Source organism: Ailuropoda melanoleuca, chromosome 1 (assembly GCF_002007445.2).
Source record: "Ailuropoda melanoleuca isolate Jingjing chromosome 1, ASM200744v2, whole genome shotgun sequence".
Taxonomy (NCBI): Eukaryota; Metazoa; Chordata; class Mammalia; order Carnivora; family Ursidae; genus Ailuropoda; species Ailuropoda melanoleuca.
Window position 1 is genome coordinate 68,593,864 of NC_048218.1, and position 19,852 is coordinate 68,613,715.

At 37.7% G+C, this 19,852-nt stretch overlaps 1 protein-coding gene across 2 annotated transcripts in view; it reads left to right on the forward strand.

The window, feature by feature from the left end:
* PAK2 (p21 (RAC1) activated kinase 2) overlaps positions 1-19,852 on the forward strand; it is an 89,482-nt gene that overhangs the window by 61,422 nt on the left and 8,208 nt on the right. For both annotated transcript variants that reach the window (XM_002916748.4, XM_034660154.1), the window contains 9 exons: positions 548-579; positions 1,489-1,596; positions 3,115-3,247; positions 4,664-4,727; positions 6,398-6,446; positions 6,952-7,064; positions 8,467-8,584; positions 10,711-10,810; positions 13,664-13,860. In XM_002916748.4, the coding sequence (XP_002916794.1) occupies positions 548-579; positions 1,489-1,596; positions 3,115-3,247; positions 4,664-4,727; positions 6,398-6,446; positions 6,952-7,064; positions 8,467-8,584; positions 10,711-10,810; positions 13,664-13,860 (914 nt within the window). The remainder of the gene's footprint in view (positions 1-547; positions 580-1,488; positions 1,597-3,114; positions 3,248-4,663; positions 4,728-6,397; positions 6,447-6,951; positions 7,065-8,466; positions 8,585-10,710; positions 10,811-13,663; positions 13,861-19,852) is intronic.

The following is a 19,852-nucleotide window of genomic DNA, read 5'->3' on the forward strand; positions in this document are numbered from 1 at the left end:
CCAGAATGAATGTTCTGACGTTTAGTCTTCATGAACTGTGTTTTTGCCTTCAGGACTATGCTTTCTTATTGATAAAATTTATGTCATGAATTTTCCTTTGCACAATTGCTGTTGTCTGAATAGTTGCTTTAAGTTTCTCCATAGACAGTTTTTTTTCTGGAGAAAGTATTGCAATGAATAAACTTCAGTTTTGTTTTAATAAATACACATTGAGAAGTATAGTTACAAATGTTTCTAATAACTTAATTATAGTTCACATGCTATAAAATTCACCCATTTGAAGTATATAAGCCAATGATCTTTAGTAAATTTACAGAGTTCCATTAAGATTTGAGATTTGTTAGCACAATCTTGTATAAATTCATATTTGAATACTGAGATTGTCATTTTTCTCAAGGTTTACTTCATCTTAAAATGAAATCAGTCTAAGAACATTTTACTTGCTCTGCTTTGTATTTTCTTCTCTTTATTTTTTTTCTTCCCTTTATTATATAGAAGTTATTTTCGGAATTGTTGACTTAGCATTTTTTTTCCGTTTTGTATTCAGAGAAAGATGGCTTCCCTTCTGGAACACCAGCAGTAAGTTAATACATTACTTCTTGTAGCTCTTGCTCTAACTTAAGTTACCCAAAACAAATCTCAGTTTTTATTTAGCTTTCTAAAATAAATTACAGCCATCAGAAATAAATAACTACTTAATATGTTTTAAGCTAGCCACTTAAGCAAATTGATGAAACAAATAAGGAAGCCATATTAAGTAAATAATTTCTTCAATTAGGAAGAAACAATCTCCTTGAGGTATATGAAGACAAAATGCAGTAATATGTAAAGTACCTACCCAGCACACACCTGGCATGTAATAAGCTCTTTATAAAGGTTAGCGTCTTCTTTTATTCTATCAACCACCATTTTTGATGGTGAATCCAGCTCTCTTAAATGACCGAAAATGACTCTGACTTGATCCTAGAGGATCTTTGTTTTCGGTTTTAACAAATAAAGTGATTATTTCCCTTTGGGGCTTGTTTAAGGGATATAAAATTCTCCACATAAAAAGTACAGTTTTTCTCTTAAGAAAACTTGGTATTTACTGTATTCCTTTATTTCATAAACTTTTCTTTCTTTTTTTTTTTTTTTTAAAGATTTATTTATTTATTTATTTGACAGAGATAGAGACAGCCAGCGAGAGTGGGAACACAAGCAGGGGGAGTGGAAGAGGAAGAAGCAGGCTCACAGCAGAGGAGCCTGATGTGGGGCTCGATCCCATAACGCCGGGATCACGCCCTGAGCTGAAGGCAGACGCTTAACCGCTGTGCCACCCAGGCGCCCCTATTTCATAAACTTTTCTATAAGTTATAGAATTACCTTTACTTTTGAAGTGATTAGATTAGAACCAATGAGGTTTTATAGTTTTGAAATGAGCTATTAAAGAAATCTATTATTGTTATATTTGACTTGGCTTCCTTGCTTTGCTCACGTGATTTAATGCAGCTGAGTACCAAGGGATCAGAAACGTCAGCAGTCGTGACAGAGGAAGATGACGATGATGAAGAGGCTGCTCCCCCTGTTATTGCCCCGCGGCCGGATCACACAAAATCAGTGCGTAGACGTCTGAGTAACTGGACTGCGGGTGTGTGGGCGTGTGTGCTTTTAAAAAACAGCAGTCTGTATTTGACTGCTGGTGATTGATTTTCAGAAGCCCTCAGTATGGGGGGAAATTTGACGAGGAGATCTTAACCTAAAAATCATTCATCAAAAAACTAGTTTTTTTGAAAATTAAAATTAAATGACTTCCTCAACAGTTAAAATAGTTAGTTACCTCATTGTTTTTCCTTTCTGTATTACACCTTCTGTTCCAGAGAATTCATCTATTTCTCTGGCTTTCTCTGTTTATCTCAATGCAGATAACTACTATAACACTTAAATCTTCTTACCCAAGTTGTGTATATATCTCCCATTTTACATTTCTCTTAAAGTCTTGGTGTCATTCAGGAGGCTGTGGAGAGTGATAGGGAAGAATTTAAAAAATAATAACCTTAGAGAAAGAAAGAGTCCTGTCTCCCTGTACTAATACGAGGAGAGGGGGGCAAGGTGCTATGCGGTGGAGTGCTGGCACAATCAGCAGGAAGGGCTCTGAGGACTGCTGCTGGGTCCTGATCTAACAAGAGAGGGCTCTGTTCTTGCTTTACCTCCTAGAATTGGCTGTTTAAAATGAGACAGTAGCACTCTGGGTATTATATAAGACTGATGAATCACTGACCTCTACCTCTGAAACCAATAATACATTATATGTTAATTGAATTTAAATAAAATTTTAAAAAAATAATACATAAAAAACAAAAAATGAAATGGTAGAAATCATCTTTGGGTATAAGTTTTTATGAGAATTAATAGTTAATTCAACATCATGGTTTCCGTAATTTTGTTCTTTCTCTTTTGTAGTAAGAACATGATTTTTAAATTTGTGCTTCTTTTTGCTTCATTGCTAGCATATCATTTTAGATCTGGTTAAACTTAAATTTCGTTCACAGATCTGCTATTTTGCTAGACAGACTTCTAAAATCTATACATCGTGTGTCAAAAGTGTTTAACATTTATTCATCTTAGTTACAAGTCTTCTTTAAGACAAGTCTGAAAATATTCTCTTTCTTTAGAGCACTGGAGAAGACTAATTTTGAATAAAAAATCAAAGAACTGAATAGTGGTTTCTGGAAGAGAATAGTATTTGAGTTGGTTGACTGAGTAAAGAATATCGCCCTCCCCTGTGTCAGTAGGCATCATCCAATTCATTGAGAGCCTGAATATAACAACAGGTGGAGGAAGGGCAAATGTGTTCTCCTTGCTCAGCGTGGGACATCCATCTTCTCCTGCCCTCAGACTCAAGGGCTGGTAGTTCATGGGCCTTCAGAGTCAGACTGAATTACACCACTTGCTGTCCTGCTTCTCCAGCATGAGAAGGCAGACTGTGGGATTTCCTGGCCTCCAGAACTCCATAAACCAATTCCTATAATAAATGTCTTCATATATGTCTATTTAAAAAAAAACTGAATAGTGTACCAGTAAGAATACCTAAAAATATTTTTCCTCAGATCTCAGTAATTAACTGTCTCTCTGCAGATTTATACACGGTCTGTAATTGACCCTATTCCTGCACCAGTTGGCGATTCTAATGTTGATGGCGGTGCCAAGTCTTCTGACAAACAGAAAAAGAAGACCAAAATGACAGATGAAGAGATTATGGAGAAATTAAGTATGTTACCTACATTTTACATTGTTCTTAAATTATTAATAGCTCTTGAAACATTTGGCTCAGATGGATTTTAATTTATACCTTATGTTTTGGTTTAAGACATAAATAATAAAGTGTTTCCTCCTAGGAACAATAGTTTCAGTTAAAATCTGGTGAAGCCAAAATCATACTCTCATTTGCTTGTTTATTGTGTGTTGACTATTGAGTAATGTCTGCAGTGATCAATACCTTTGGGAGCAATACTTTTTCCCAAAGGGCCAAATCTAAGGGTCATGGTTGGAAACCTTATCAAAGGAAGTTTGTATATATTTATACATACTTAACAGTTTCTCGGTATGAGAATACAAAATGTTCCCAAATAACTAAACAATATGGCCTTCCTGTATAGATATATGTGTAAACATTAAATGTGTTTTTTTTTTGTCTTCTCCCCTTTCATCCATTAACTGTCATTGGCCTGAATCAGCCATTGGAAATAATGTACACAGTGCCAGGGAGAGGGTAGCAATAATGTCCAATTACAAGTCTACAGCAACTATAGTTACAAAGAATACTGATATAGAGGGATCAAGGATCAAGGAAAAATACTATAGCTAAAGTGGGTATAGACCTGAGATTGGGTACTTCTATAAAACTGGATTATTTGTGTGAGTTTCCTTAATATGATCATATCTCCTTTTACCTTGAGCAAGTGAGAACTTAGTGTGGTTTTCTTATGTTTTGACTTAGTTAGTGGTAATAAGAATATATTGTTACAGTTTTATGTCCAAATCCTAATTAAAAAAACTTTTCTTGGTTGCGACTTTGTGAACTTCCCTAAAACAGATGTATGATTAATTCATACTAAAGTAATCTTCATAGAAATAGGTGGTTTCCTAAATATATTGGAAGATAGAAGGTATATGGGAAGAGTCAAAAAAGCCATTTGGCGTTATTCATTTGGATCTCATTTATATATTATTTCTGATAATAAGTGGTTTCATAACTTACCGTTAGTTTAATACATTTCAGTGGAGTATGAAAAGTAGAATGACCAACCCATCCTTCCCCAGAAATTTTCCAATTAAGACTGAACATCCCACACCCTGAGAACCCCTTTATTCTCAGGCAGACTCAGGCAGTTCGTCGTTTTAAAGTGTGTTTATTTTTGAGAAAGTGAGAGGATAATTAGGACATTAGCGAGGAAGTCCAACCTCATGGAAATAATATGTCTCCTTGCTTCTGATACTTTCTTATTACTTAAGTTTCATTAGTGTTCTGTGTTTGAAATCTATGTGATTTTTGAAACTTAGTGTTGTGTTTGAAAACCAGTGTTCTAAAATCAGTAGAGTTTATTAAAAGGAAAATGGTATTAATTTATAACTTTAAAATGCTTGACTGAGCTTTCAACTTCTTGTTGTTTTTTGTTTAAAATAGGAACTATTGTGAGCATAGGTGACCCTAAGAAAAAATACACAAGATATGAAAAAATTGGGCAAGGGTAAGTTATTTGTGACTGTATTAAACAGTACGTAATAATTCCTGGGTATATAGTATGGTATCTCTTCTTCCTGTTGACATTGAGCACTTACAGCATTCTATGAGTGGTATTCTTGGATTGGTGTAAATAAGTAATGCGTTTATTTCTGCATGCCATTACAAAACTACTGTTGAGAAATGACTGTACATTGTTTTTTCTTAAATGTTATTTCTCATTGGTGGTTAAGAGATTAGGTGGAAAAATTGGCCACCAAATACAGTTAAAAGACAATAAGAACATTTACTACAAGATGATAGGCAATAAAAGTATGTATTTAATCACATTGAATAATGATTGAGTCTACTGATCTGATTTTGTCCAGTAATTTGTATTTTTAAACTACACTTAACCTTGTTTCTGTTGCCTGGGAGCAAATGAACATCTTGAATTTTTAATGTTATAAATCTCTGGAAAGTATTCTGTGAATTTAGAAAGAGAGCTTGAGTCTTTTGAAAACTTCCTTATGAATTTCATTCTAAAAACTAAACTTACTGGGGTTCCTGGGTGGCTCAGTCAGTTAAGCATCCGGCTCTTGATTTCTGCTCAGGTCATGATTTCAAGGTTGTGAGATCAGCCCCTCATGGGGCTTCACGCTGGGTGTGGAGTCTGCGTAAGATTCTCTCTCCCTCTGCTTCTCCCCCTATCTCTACCTCTCTTAGAAAAAAAAAACCAAAAACTGAATTTCATTGCATAAGTGGTTTAATAACAAAAATTGAAAATAATCTTAATATTCTTGAACATGATAATGGATAAATTATAATATATTGAATAATAATAATGATGATGATGAGGGAACAAGTATAAGGCCTATCCTAAATCCAATGTTGAATTAAAAAAGCAAATCTCGGGGCGCCTGGGTGGCACACCAGTTAAGCGTCTGCCTTCAGCTCAGGGCGTGATCCCGGCGTTACGGGATCGAGCCCCACATCAGTCTCTTCCGCTATGAGCCTGCTTCTTCCTCTCCCACTTCCCCTGCTTGTGTTCCCTCTCTCGCTGGCTGTCTCTATCTCTGTCAAATAAATAAATAAAATCTTTAAAAAAAAAAAAAAGCAAATCTCAAAGCATAAAATGAAATAAAAAATAACTTTAAAAAATTAAGCAAATTGTAGAAAAATCATACAATGAAAGCATTTATAAGAAGTTTAAAAATTATATTGAATGTATTTTATAGTGATACACACCTATGCCCTCGATAGTTAAAGTGTAGACAAATGCATGGAAAGGATGCACATCAACTACAGAATAAACACCAAATACCTATTACTTTTGGGAGGACGGAAGGATGCCTTTGGAGAGCACATGCAAGGACTTTAAATTTATTTGTTGGTTTTTGTTTCTGAAGCAGGGGAGTGGATCCATGAGTATATATTACTTTTTTCTTTCCTTTATCTTATTCCTACATTTTTGTAGGTATGGTATTTATGACAAATTTCTAACATAAGTTTTGGGCACAAGGATTGCCTTTTTCTTATTTTTTCCCCTTTTGTGTTTCCTTTTACTGCTGTTTAAAAATGTTAAGTCTTAAATATTCTTTAATCCTTTTTCCAGTTGTTCTAAGTATAAAGCCTTTAGATATATAAATGATAGTGGTATAGAAACCTTAAATCTGCTTATGTCTTTTTTCCCCCTAGGGCTTCTGGTACAGTTTTCACTGCTACTGATGTGGCATTGGGACAGGAGGTAGCTACTTTTTCATACTTCTGGGTGTTACCATTAGCTTTTAGTATAGAAGGAAACTAGATAAACCTGTGAATAATCAATAGGAATCTTTTTTTCAGTTGAATATGTTGAAAGAATTACTCTTTGTATTTTATAGCACTTTCCTTAATAGGGGGAAAAAGAAGGAATTATGCATTGAGTTTCATAAATAAGCAAATATTTAAAAAATTATTTTCCCAGCTTGGAATGAAAAGAGGATTAATCCCTGGCATTGGTTTGACCTTGGGTTGGTTAATCAGCTTCAGGAGAAATCTAAAAGTAATGAGGCTCTATGTATTACAAAGCATTGTGCGTAGGCAGTGTGGATGTAAAAGTAGTACCTGGGAGTAAGTTACAGGCTCTAAATTGTACAGGCTCACTGTATAATACAATAGATACCCAGTACATTAAATTATTACCTGATTGGTGTTTGTAATATTCTAAGAGAATTAGGAGACTTGTTCTGATTTTTTTGTTTCCTTCATAGGTTGCTATCAAACAGATTAATTTACAGAAACAGCCAAAGAAGGAATTAATCATTAATGAAATTCTGGTGATGAAAGAATTAAAGAATCCCAACATAGTTAACTTCTTGGACAGGTAAATATGAGTATTTCTTAAACAGTAGGACAAAAATGTGGATATTTTACGTCTCATGGTTTGGGGGGCTAGCTCAAGCACTTGAATTAGACCAGAGTAGGATATCAGTGTTGAAAAGTAAGCTTGAAGGAAGAGGAGAGGTAAAATAAAAATGGCTTGTTGCAGGGGTACCTGAGTGGAGCAGTTGGTTAAGCGTCCTACTGTTGGTTTCAGCTCAGGTCATGATATCAGTGCCATGGGATCAAGCCCTGGTGGAGCCGGGCTTGGGCTCCTTGCTCAGTCCCGGAATCTGCTTGGGATTTTCTCCCTCTCCCTCTGCCCCTCCCGCCTCGCTCCACACACTCACACGCACACACACACACACGCACACACACGCATGCACACACGCACGCAGCTCGTGCGAATTCTCTCTCTCAAATAAATAAATCTTTAAAAAAAAAAAAGCACATGGCAGTTTAGCAGGCCTTTTTCTACATATATATCACCTGACAAGTGAGGGAAAGCAGCTAAATGAAGGACATTGCTGCTGGTGCTTATATTAATTATAAATGATCAGAAGCAGAAACATTAAGGAAATGAGCTGTGATTCATGTGTTGACTGCCAGCAGTGGCTGGCCACATGATTTTTTAAACTTTTAGATCAGTTTCTATTTCAAATGCTGTCTTTCATGGGCAAATAGTTTGTCAAAACCTCATTTAATTTAGGAATTGATGTTAAATAACAGAACAAAGAGCAGAATAGAAAATTGTATATTCTACAATTATATGGGGATTCTGAAGTAATTACATATATGTGAATGAAAGAAGAATAGAAAAATAAATGAAAATTAAAATAGTGATTGTATTGGAGATAGAACATTATAAGTGACTTTATTTCCACATTTAAATGTGTTTAGAATGGTTAGAATGGGAAAAAGATTAACGTATTTTTAGATTTTATCCCTAGTACCGAGGGCCATGTTCATAAAAGTCAACTTTCCAAGTATATTTCCCTGCTTTTGAAAGTGTCAAGTCAGTATGGCCTGGTGGGTAAGATAAGCCATAGCTTTGGAATCAGTTACACTTGGCCCCCAATTCTGGTCTGTCACTTACTAGCTATGTGAACTTGGATGAGTCATTTCTCCAAGCCTGCAACTGTTCATCTGTAAAACAGGAAGAATGATTCCTACCTTACAGAGTTATTTTAATTGAAAACGTCAAGTTACATTTGTGGGCCAACTGTGAATCACTCAGGAAAGTCCTAATGGTCTTCAGTTCCTTTTCTGTGCTGTTGCATGGCAGCTTGCCAGCTTTCTTCCTGGCCCTCCCAGCTTCCAGCTTTCTAGTTTCATGGTGAGGGTATCTGACATGGTGTGAAAGTAAAAACGTGAGTGTATTTTGTGTGTTTTTCATGTTTTTTTAGTTACCTGATGGGAGATGAACTGTTCGTGGTAATGGAGTACCTTGCTGGGGGATCACTTACTGATGTTGTAACAGAAACCTGCATGGATGAAGCACAGATTGCTGCTGTATGCAGAGAGGTGAGTTGGTCCCCTCTCCGATAAGTTAACGCAATGTGTAGTTAGTAGGAGGTTAAAAAAAAAAAAGAAAAAAAAAAGGAAAGTTTTTTGCACATGTGATTTTTATTGTGTGAGATGCTTTCTCTACATATTCTCTGCAAGTCGTCTGCATACCATTTTATCCTACGTGAGATATCCTTCATGTGTAAGATAATTCTGGAATGAAGCATGGATTTTTGAAGAGCCCAGCTCACAGGTAAATTTCAGTGGGCTGATCATTGAAATTTATCATCCCAGCAGGGTACTTTTAAGAGTGAAAGGGAGTGCCACTCAACAGTGGAAACAAGGAATATCTCACACAAAGCAGGGCACATGTTCACCTTAAGTATTAAGTCTGCTTCTGGGTCTGTTAATCTCCTCAAAAGTGAAAAGCTGGTTGTTTCTTGATATTCATTATTGAATTTTTAGACATACTGTTGCTTAAGCCAGTAGAATTCTGCCAAATTGCCTAAGTTTAAGCTAAAACTGAAAATTCTAGTCTGAGTTAATTATGCTCCACTGAAGGGGCAGCCCCTTTGGTTGTTTCAGGGAGGGAGGAAATAAGAACTCCTTAATTGTTATGAATATGGTATTTTACTAATATGATATCTCTAACAAAGAGTGTTTGATCACTTAAAAACTGACAAAAACTTGGGGCATCTGGGTGGCTCAGTCAGTTAAGCGTCTGCCTTCGGCTCAGGTCATGAGCCCCACGTCGGGCTCCCTGCTTCTCCCTCTTCCTCTTCCCCTGCTTGCGCTCTCTCTGTCAAATAAATAAATAAAATCTTTTAAAAAAAAAGGGGGGGGCGCCTGGGTGGCACAGCGGTTAAGCGTCTGCCTTCGGCTCAGGGCGTGATCCCGGCGTTCTGGGATCGCCCCACGTCAGGCTCCTCTGCTGTGAGCCTGCTTCTTCCTCTCCCTCTACCCCTGCTTGTGTTCCCTCTCTGGCTGTCTCTATCTCTGTCAAATAAATAAATAAAATCTTTAAAAAAAAAAAAAAAGCTGACAAAAACTTAAGAATGTATCTATACTTAATTTCTCTAGTAATTTCTTTTTGTAATTGTTTAAAAAATTATTTTAGGAGTTCCTCGAATTGTGATAAATTTGTTTCTGTTGTACAGATGTTTTGGGGAGGATTTGTTCTTTTCAACAATCTGCCTAAATGCTTGGGAAATGCAGGACACCTGGGTGGCTCAGTCGGTTGGTTAAGCGTCTGCCTTTGGCTCAAGTCTTGATCTCAGGGTCCTGGGATCGAGTCCTACATCGGGCTCCTCTGCCACTCCCCCTGCTAGTGCGTACTCTCTCTCTCTCTCTGACAAATAAATCTTTAAAAAAAAAATGCTTGGTAAATGTGGTACAGTAATACACAGTTTATCTGTTTTTCCTTGAATGAATAGTAGACTATTTTAAATGAGATTTAGTTGTTATTCATAATGTACAGCCTTTATTTTGCTGTTCTCTTCAAGTGGGGGTAAGAAATAAAAACGTAGCTTTTTCCAAGCTTACATTTTATATTCAGTTTATATTCAAAAACATAGGGGCAAGCAGATCTTAAAATTCTAATCTTGTTCTTTTTTTTTTTTTTTAAAGATTTTATTTATTTATTTGATAGAGAGAGACAGCAAGAAAGGGGACACAAGCAGGGGTATTGGGAGAGGGAGAAGCAGGCTTCCTGCCAAGCAGGGAGCCCAATGCGGGGCTCGATCCCAGGACACTGGGATCATGACCCGAGCCGAAGGCAGATGCTTAACGGCTGAGCCACCCAGGCACCCCCTCTAATCTTGTTCTTGTATTTAAGGAATGGGGGAGAGTTTTTCCTCACCGCTGACCATGCTTTTCTGAAACATGGCATAAGAGGAGAGTTACTCTTTCATCAGTGGTACCTAGGTTGTGAATATAGCTTTATGTAAAATCCACTCTAAAAGAAATTAAAACATTTTAACATCACATCAGTGAACAGCTGGATGAAGCTGGACCTCCCAGAATCTTACTTACCTTTCAGGGGCTGGTTTAGAGTTCTGTAGCCATGCTCATGCTGTAAGTACTGTATGTAACTTCCCTTAGACTTTTCAGGGACTGTTCCATTGATAGGTGTTTTTCTTGTTTAGTGTTTACAGGCATTGGAGTTTTTACATGCTAATCAAGTGATCCACAGAGACATCAAAAGTGACAACGTGCTTTTGGGGATGGAAGGATCGGTTAAACTTAGTGAGTAACAAATGAGGAAATAACATTTGTTATTATAATTCTGCCTTTTGTTTAAGTAAAAGAAACCTATTAATATTTTTATGACTTAATATATGGGGGGGGAGGGAGAAAAATGGTAAAGAATATGAACTTCCAACTGGACAGCTTGGGTTTAAATAGCAGGTCAGGGGCGCCTGGGTGGCACAACGGTTAAGCGTCTGCCTTCGGCTCAGGGCGTGATCCCGGCGTTCTGGGATCGAGCCCCACATCAGGCTCCTCCGCTATGAGCCTGCTTCTTCCTCTCCCACTCCCCCTGCTTGTGTTCCCTCTCTCACTGGCTGTCTCTATCTCTGTCAAATAAATAAATAAAATCTTTTTAAAAATGAGTAAATAAATAAATAGCAGGTCAGCTACTACTTGTTGAATAATTTGGGGTGAGTTACTTAATCTCTGTGTTTATTTTCTCAATTAGATGATAAGGAAAATAATAGTAACTGTCTCAGAGAATTCTTCTGAGGATTAAAAATGTAAAGCACTGAGGAACAGTGCCTGGGATTGTCGTCATGTTGATACTATCTTCCAAAGATAAATTTGAATTTGTCTCTGTTGTCTGTTAGGGTAGATCTTTTTGATTATGCTGTTCAGCTTTCTTTGGATTTGGTAGAGCATGGCCTGACTGAGAGAGGGCTCTATGACCCTGACCTGAGTGATGAAAGGAACAAACCCTCTTTTCCTAAGTGTCTTTTGTATCAGACGTGATAGAATCATGGGGGGAAATGTCCTAGACTTCTTTTCTTTTGCTGGCTATAATCTGTCCATTTCAGCTATGCCCTCTGGAGGATTCAAGAAGAACTTCTATTGAGGTTCCTCCAACTATGCAAAATTGAAGGCATTTCTTGGATCAAGAGATCAAAATTTTTTCCTTCTGTTCTGTGGAGTGTTTGACTCCTTTTTCAGTATCTCTTTTTTTAAGATATTTCTTCCAGAGATTATTCAACCACAAGAAAGGGGTTCTACCAGGTGGTCAAAAATATGATTACTAATCTTAATCAGCAGGCAAAATAGAAATGGACATTCTCATACTTTTTTGGTGGATACACATGTAAGCTGAATTAGACTTTTTGGATAATATTTTATCCTGGTGCTTCCACATACTAGATGAATGGTCTTGGATAAGTTATCTAAAAATATGTATGCCTTAGTTTCCCAATTTGTAAAATGAGAGTAATATTAATAAAAGTACGTGTCTCAGAGTTATCATGAGGATTGGGTATGTTCATTCCTACAAGATACTTGGAACGTACCTGGTTTGTTGCAAGTATTCATTTTAGCTATAAATTTATGATTTGACTAAACAATTGCTCTTTTAGTATTCTCTTGGGTAGAATTACTGAAAATATGCACAACAATAAATACAAAGTTGTTCTCTGCAACATTGTAAACAATCACAACAAGTGCCGTAGATGTCTAGGAGTATAGGAATGGTAAAATAAATTATGATTTTGGTTTTTTTGTAATATTGTGTGGTTATAGTAATGAGGTAGATCAATATACAACTATGGAAAAATCTCTAAAAATAAATTTTAAGAAACAGTTTATTGGAGCACCTGGCTGGTTCAGTTGGTAGAGCATGTGACTCTTGATCTTAGAGTGCTGAATTCAAGCCCCATGTTGGGGGCAGAGTTTACTTTAAAAAAAAAAAAAGCAGTTTATAAAGTGTCCTAACTAGGTTAAATAAACCATGGAGTTCATAGGTAATATTTGTACCTATATAAATTCATAGGAAAAAGTCCAAAGCTTTATAAAACTAAATGTTAACAGTAGTTAACGTTTGAAGTAGAAATGGGTCTGTAGAAGGGAGGAAAAAATTCTAGATTCTCATCCAGATGTTCCCACTAAATTAACACTGAGTGATAACCGAGGCTTTCTGCTCCTGTTACAAAATGAGGTGGTTGGAGTAGAGTAATGCTGACGAGGACCTTGTTAGGTACAGCTGCAGTTAAATCTGTCCTTTTTCTAGGCTGTCTGCTAAGTCAGATACTTAGTAATTCTGGCTTCTGTTTATTTTCTTCAAAAATAGTTCCCACTTCCTGACCTTTTTACCTGATTTACAGAATTTAGTTTTGTTTTTTTTTTTTTTAAGATTTATTTATTTGACAGAGATAGAGACAGCCAGCGAGAGAGGGAACACAAGCAGGGGGAGTGGGAGAGGAAGAAGCAGGCTCACAGCTGAGGAGCCTGATGTGGGGCTCGATCCCAGAACGCCGGGATCACGCCCTGAGCCGAAGGCAGACGCTTAACCGCTGTGCCACCCAGGCGCCCCTACAGAATTTAGTTTTGGTGTTCACCTTTGGTAACTTTCTTTTAGACCTTCTTCAACTTTATTAAAAATTTTTAGGATGATTATTTAGAATAAAAGACCTCCTGATAATTTGCCCTTTGCTTGTGAGAAGTAAAAGTAAACAAAGCGAGAGTATATAACATCATCAAAATATTTGTAAATCCATTCTGGCTTATCTTTTTTTTTTTTTTCTTTTAATGTAAGCTCTGTGCCCAACATGGGGCTTGAACTCACAACCCCAAGATCAAGAGTCACATGCTCTATGGACTCTTCAATAGCCAGGTGCCCTTGTTTACTTTTTAAATACAATGTTAGAAGAGGCTGAATAGTCAGGTGTAANCTCGCTGGCTGTCTCTATCTCTGTCGAATAAATAAATAAAATCTTTTAAAAAAAAAAAAAAATAAATAAATAAATACAATGTTAGAAGAGGCTGAATAGTCAGATGTAATTAATTAAGTCATCTATTATGAACTCTTAGATGAAACTTCCCATCGACCCATTAACTGTAGATATGCTTTGTTTTGTTTTATAGCTGACTTTGGGTTCTGCGCCCAGATCACCCCTGAGCAGAGCAAGCGAAGTACCATGGTTGGAACGCCGTACTGGATGGCCCCAGAGGTGGTTACACGGAAAGCTTATGGCCCTAAAGTGGACATATGGTCTCTGGGTATCATGGCTATTGAGATGGTAGAAGGAGAGCCTCCATACCTCAATGAAAATCCCTTGAGGGTAAGACCAATTAAATATAAGCCTTATATTTAGAAAAGTACATTTCTTCAGAATATTTATTTAGAATCTGATTGCACCTGCCACTAGGGAAAATTTTAGGCTACAAAGTTGATATAACCTAGTCTCTGCATCTAAATATTATTTGCTTCTGGGTTATTGAGTTTAATGTGTTTAGGTAAATAGTTTGTAAATTTTTAGTAAGCTATGTGGTTTTAAATTTTGCACATAAGTAAGAATTTGCTCACTTTTCTACAAAGGATCTCTAGATGTACTTTTCAGATTGTCAGCTTTGAACCTCAGCCTCTGTACTGCCAGGTACACAGGAGAGGAAAACAAGATCACATCTATGAGAAAGCTGTATAGATGGCAGTGTTAAAGCTCACATTCAAACAATGAGTGAGGGTCCTGAGTTACAGATGGGGTTAGTAGACTTCATTTTTTTTTGTTAAGATTTTTATTTATTTATTGGACACAGAGAGAGGGAGAGTGAAGAGAGCAAGCACAAGCAGGGGGAGCAGCAGGCAGAGGGAGAAGCAGGCTCCCCACTGAGCAAGGAGCCTGATGTGGGGCTTGATCCCAGGACCTTGGGATCGCCACCTGAGCCGAAGGCAGGTAGACACTTAACCAACTGAGCCACCCAGGTGCCTATTTAAACAATTAGATATTTCAGCAGCAGAGGTAGAAAGTTTAGGAATTCATTCGTTCTTTTTCTTTCTGTCTGTCTTTTTCTTTCTTTCTTTTTCCTTCTACTTCTGTAAATTATCATATATGGCTCAATATCATTAGTTACTAAAGAAATGCAAATCAAAGCCCCAACAAGATCCTACTTCACACCATCGGAAATGACTATAATCCAAAAGATGAACAATAATAAGTGTTAGTGAGAACGTGAAGAAATTGGAACCCTCATACATTGCTAGTGGAAATGTTGGTGCATGCAGCACTTGGAAAACAATTGGACAGTTCCTGTAAAAATTAATGTTGAGTTACCATATAACCTAGTAATTCCACTGCTAGATATATATCCAAGATAATTAAAAGCATACATCCACACAAAAACTTGCACAGAAATATTCAGAGCAGCATTATTCATAATAGTCAAAAGGTAAAAACAATCCAGATATCCATCACCTGATGAGTGAGTGAACGAAAGTGATCTATCAATACAATGGAATATTATTTAATCATAATAAAAAAAATGAAGTCCAGATACATACATACAACATTAAACCTGAAAGCAGCATGTTAAATGAAAGAAGTCCTGCGCAAAAGATCACATATTGTGTGATTCCATTTGCAGTTGGTTTTTGTCATTCATGGTAATTAGGTTTTCCAAAGCCACAAATACTGAATTAACAAATGCTGAACTATTGCTTCTAGGGGAAATACAGGGTTGGGTTCCTGCAAGCCTGTGGTCACATTTATTTTATTTGAGAGAGAGACAGAGAGAGTGTGTGAGTCGGGGGAGGAGCAGAGGGAGAGAAACTTGAGCAGACTCCACACTGAGCGCGGAGCCAACTCGGGGTTCAATCCCATGACCCTCACAACCTGAGCTAAGATCAAGAGTTGGCACTCAACCGACTGAGCCTCCCAGGCACCCCAGCCTATGGTCATTTTTGTCAACTGATGAGTCCATAATCTTGCTTGGTGTGTGTTTCTGTTTAAAGCCATTTTCATATATACTGTTGATTGAGTAATGTTGAGGTCACAGCCAGTATACTGATGGCAGTATACTCCTGCCTGAACGAAGCTTACCAAACGTGTTTTCTTCACAGGGCACATCACAGCCTTCTTTCACTTAGGACACTAGACGGCATATCAGCACTGTACTTTTTGCCTCTCTACACATATCCACGAATGATCAGAGAAGCGCTAAGAATATTGATTTGTGGGTTACAAATTTCAGCATGAGTAGATGAGTTTACATAAAAGAAATCTGTGAATACTAAGGATCCACAGCATATGAAATCTCTAGAACAGGCAGATCCATAAAGATAGGAGATTAGTGGTTTCTAGGAACTGAAGAGAGGAGGGAATAGGGAGTAACTAATACACGTGGGTATTTTTTTGGAGGAATAAAAATGTTCTGGAATTAGATAATTGTGATGGTTGTACAACTTGATGAATGTTTTTAATGTTAAGAACACTGAATTGTACACTTTAAAAGGGTGATTTTTATAGTGCATGGGTTATATCTCAATGAAGCAATTATTTTTAAAAGTTTTTAAATAACCATATATGACCGCAGGGTTATTGCCAGACTTTTTTTTTTCCTAATTTTTTCCCAAATAAGTTGGATTTGCTATAAAATGGGCTCCAGAGACCAAGGTAATGGGTATGTGTAGGAGGGGCCCTTTCACGGTGGCATTGGATTTTGATGCTTTTTTCTCTGAATGTTTTCCATCTCCTTGGAAAGATTCCAGTTCATATGAGCAATTAAGTACTTTTATAGAGGTGATTAATTTTAGAACACCTTTGGAACAATTTTTAAAACCTCTAATTCATTAATTTGTTTAACAAATATCAATTCAGATACCTGCTCTGTGGTAGGCACCGTACAAGGTGCTGTCTACCGACAGAAATTCCTGCCTTCATGGGTGCCTGGGTGGCTCAGTGGGTTAATTGTTTTTGGCTCAGGTCATGATCTCAGTGTCCTGGGATCGAGTCCCGTGTCTGGCTCCACACTCAGTGGGGAGTCTGCTCGTCCCTCTGCCCCTCCCCTCCCTTGTGGTTTCTCTGTCTCTCAAATAAATAAATAAAATTTTTAAAGATTTTATTTATTTGACAGGGAGAGACACAGCGAGAGAGGGAACACAAGCAGGGGCAGGGGGAGAGGGAGAAGCAAACACCCTGCTGAGCAGGGAGCCTGATGTGGGGCTCGATCCCAGGACCCTGGGATCATGACCTGAGCTGAAGGCAGACATTTAACGACTGAGCCACCCAGGCGCCCCTAAATAAAATCTTTAAAAAAGAAAAAATCTGCCTTCATAGAAGGTAGAGAGAAAAAATAAAATAAGTAAGAATAATATGTATATATTAAATGATAGAGTGTAAGTGCTGGGACTGGTAGGGAGGGAGTCAGGAGAGTGTTTGATTTCACAAGAGTGCTTGGAGAGAGCTTCACTGAGGTGACATTTGAACATAAAAGATAAGAGAAAGATACTGAGTTACCAAAGGGAACATTCCAATAGAAAGTACAGGACATGAAAGGCCCTGAAGAGGCATTTTTGGCATATTCAAAGAGCATTGAGGATTCCCCCGTAACTAGTGTGCAGGGAGCACACAGCAGAAGAGAAAAGGTAGATCAGTGAAGAAATGGGACCAGACTATGTAGTGCCTTATTAGGCCTTTATAAGAATTCTGGCTTCTACATAGGTAAGACAGGCAAACCACTGGAGAGTTTTGAGCAGAGAAGTGAAATGGTCTTACTTGTATTTCAATAGGATCACTCTGGCTACTTTGTTAAGAAAAGATTTTCCAGTGAGGCAAAGACAGACACCGGAAAACCAGTTAGAAGGCTATAGAAATAATGGTAAGACATAATGGTAGCTTAGACCAGAATCGTATCAGTAGAGGTGGGGGAAAAAAGTTGGATTCTGGATATATTTTAAAAGGAGAGTCTATCTGGAGGAGAGAGAGAGAGAGAGATGACTCTTAGAGTTTGGCCTAAGCAACTGGAATGATGAAATTCAAGTTCACCTTAACTGAAATAGGGAAGACTTGAAGTAGAGTCGTGTTTGGGGGTGGCAGGTGAGAGATCAAGAGGTAACATTTTAGCATGTTTTAGAAATGTTAACCTTGCATTGCCTACCAAGACATCCAAGTGAGGGGCACCTGGGTGATTCAGTCAGTTAAGCATCCAGGCTCTGTGCGCAATGGATAGCGCATTGGACTTCCAGTCAGTTAAGCATCCAGCTCTTGGTTTCAGCTCAGGTCATGATCCTCAGGGTCATGAGATCTAGCCCTGCATCAGTCCCCATGCTCAGCATGGGGTCTGCTTCAGATTCTCTCTCAAAATAAATAATAAATAAATAAATAAATCATATATATATATATATATATATATATATACACACACACACATATATATATATATATTATAGTGGGGAGGGAGACATCCAAGTGAATATGTTGAATAGGCTGTTTGGTATGGCCATCTAGGATCAGGTCAGAGATGTAAACTTGAGACTTGTTAGCTGTAGAAATTAAAGTTATGCATCTAGATAAGATCACCAGGTCAAGTAGGCATAGACAGACGATAGAAAAGATTCAGCTTGCATCCATAGTTAACAGTTGATGTGACAGACCAGCAAAGGAGACAGAGGAGGAATGGCTGGAGAGGTACACAAAACCAAATAAACACATGCCCTTGAATCTTCATGCAAAAAGTGAGGGAGATATCAGCTTGTCAGAAACCAGAGTCAAGTCAAGTAAGATGAGGACTAAAACTTGATCATTCAAGTTGGCAGTGTGAATGTAATTAATGGAAACTTGGCAAGCAGGAAATTCTGCTTCCTGTCAAGATGGAATAACAGATATCAGATTCACCACCTTTGCCTAAAGTAACAAAAACAAAAAAATTAGCATATATGAAACAATGGTTTGCAAGACACTGGACATCGAACAGTGAAGAGCAGTGATCTCCAAAGGTGGGAAAGACTTGAGGTGGGCTCTGTGATTGTCCCAGCTTCATGTCTTGAGAGAGTTTTAGGCCATGTACAGGGAGGAAGAACCCAGGTGGGACACAATGGCCTCCTTGAATTAAGGAGAAGGAGTTGAGAGTCTGGGGAGACCAAGTCGGCTAGAGTTTACAAGACAGAGAACAGGAGAGGAGAAAGCTTCATGGAAGATTCTGGAATCTGTGCAGTCCCCTTGAGCATTCAGCAGAGACTGGTGCATCTGTGTGAAGAATCTATCCAAGGTCGGGGTATATTCATATAAGATTGAAAAAACAGTGCTTGGTGCTCACACAGAGGCTGGGAATAGTGCCTGCTTCTGTCAGCCACAGTGGAAAACCTTGTAATGCACAGGATATTGAATAGAAGACTCAAAAGAGTCTTGCTTCAGTGATGGGAAATAAACCCCTAGACTACATGCTGCTATAGTCCCACCTAACCAGTCTAAAACACAAGACCCGAAGAGATCCTCAAGTAACTGTGTTGCAGAGCAAAGCTCGAGAATATTTATAGGAATACAGAAATATCCAGCAGCCAATAAGCACTTAAATATCCAGTCACTTTATCTGGCAGGCAGAAGAGCAGGGAAATACAACCCATGAAGAGGAGAAAAATCAGTCCACTGCAGCAGACCAGAACTGACACAGATAGAAGAACACAAAGTCACTAAAGCAGTTTTTGTAACCACATTTCACATGTTAAGAGTAGCAGTGTTTGGAAGGAATAGAGACAGAAACGAAATTTTAAAAAAAACGAAAGAGCAATAATGAGACAACTTCAAGTGTTCTAATATATGTGTAACTAAGTTTTGGGGGAAAATCAAGACTTCTACAGCCAACAAATATCGTTTAAAAACTGAGGTGAAATAAAGATTTTTCTAAACAGACATTGAAAGCATTTATTGCCAGCAGATCTACACTATAAGAAATATTAAAGGAAATCTTTCAAGCAGAAAGAAAGTGGTAATATGGCTCTACATAAAGAAATTAAGAGTGCTAGAAATAGTAACTGTGAGTAAATATATAAGATTATTTTCTTATGTAAATGTCTTTAAAAGATAAAACTGTTTATGTGAAAATAATGAGGGGGAGGAAAAGAACATATGTACAAGTAAAACGACAACAAAAGCATAAAGCTGAGGGGGAGAATCGCAAGGTTGTTTTAATCTGTGGGAAGTGGCTTAATACTGTGATAATTGTGAAAATTGAAAGATGTTTTCTTAAGCAAACCCTAAAATAATGAAAGAAAGAATTAGGCCCGGGGCGCCTGGGTGGCACAGCGGTTGAGCATTTGCCTTTGGCTCAGGGCGTGATCCC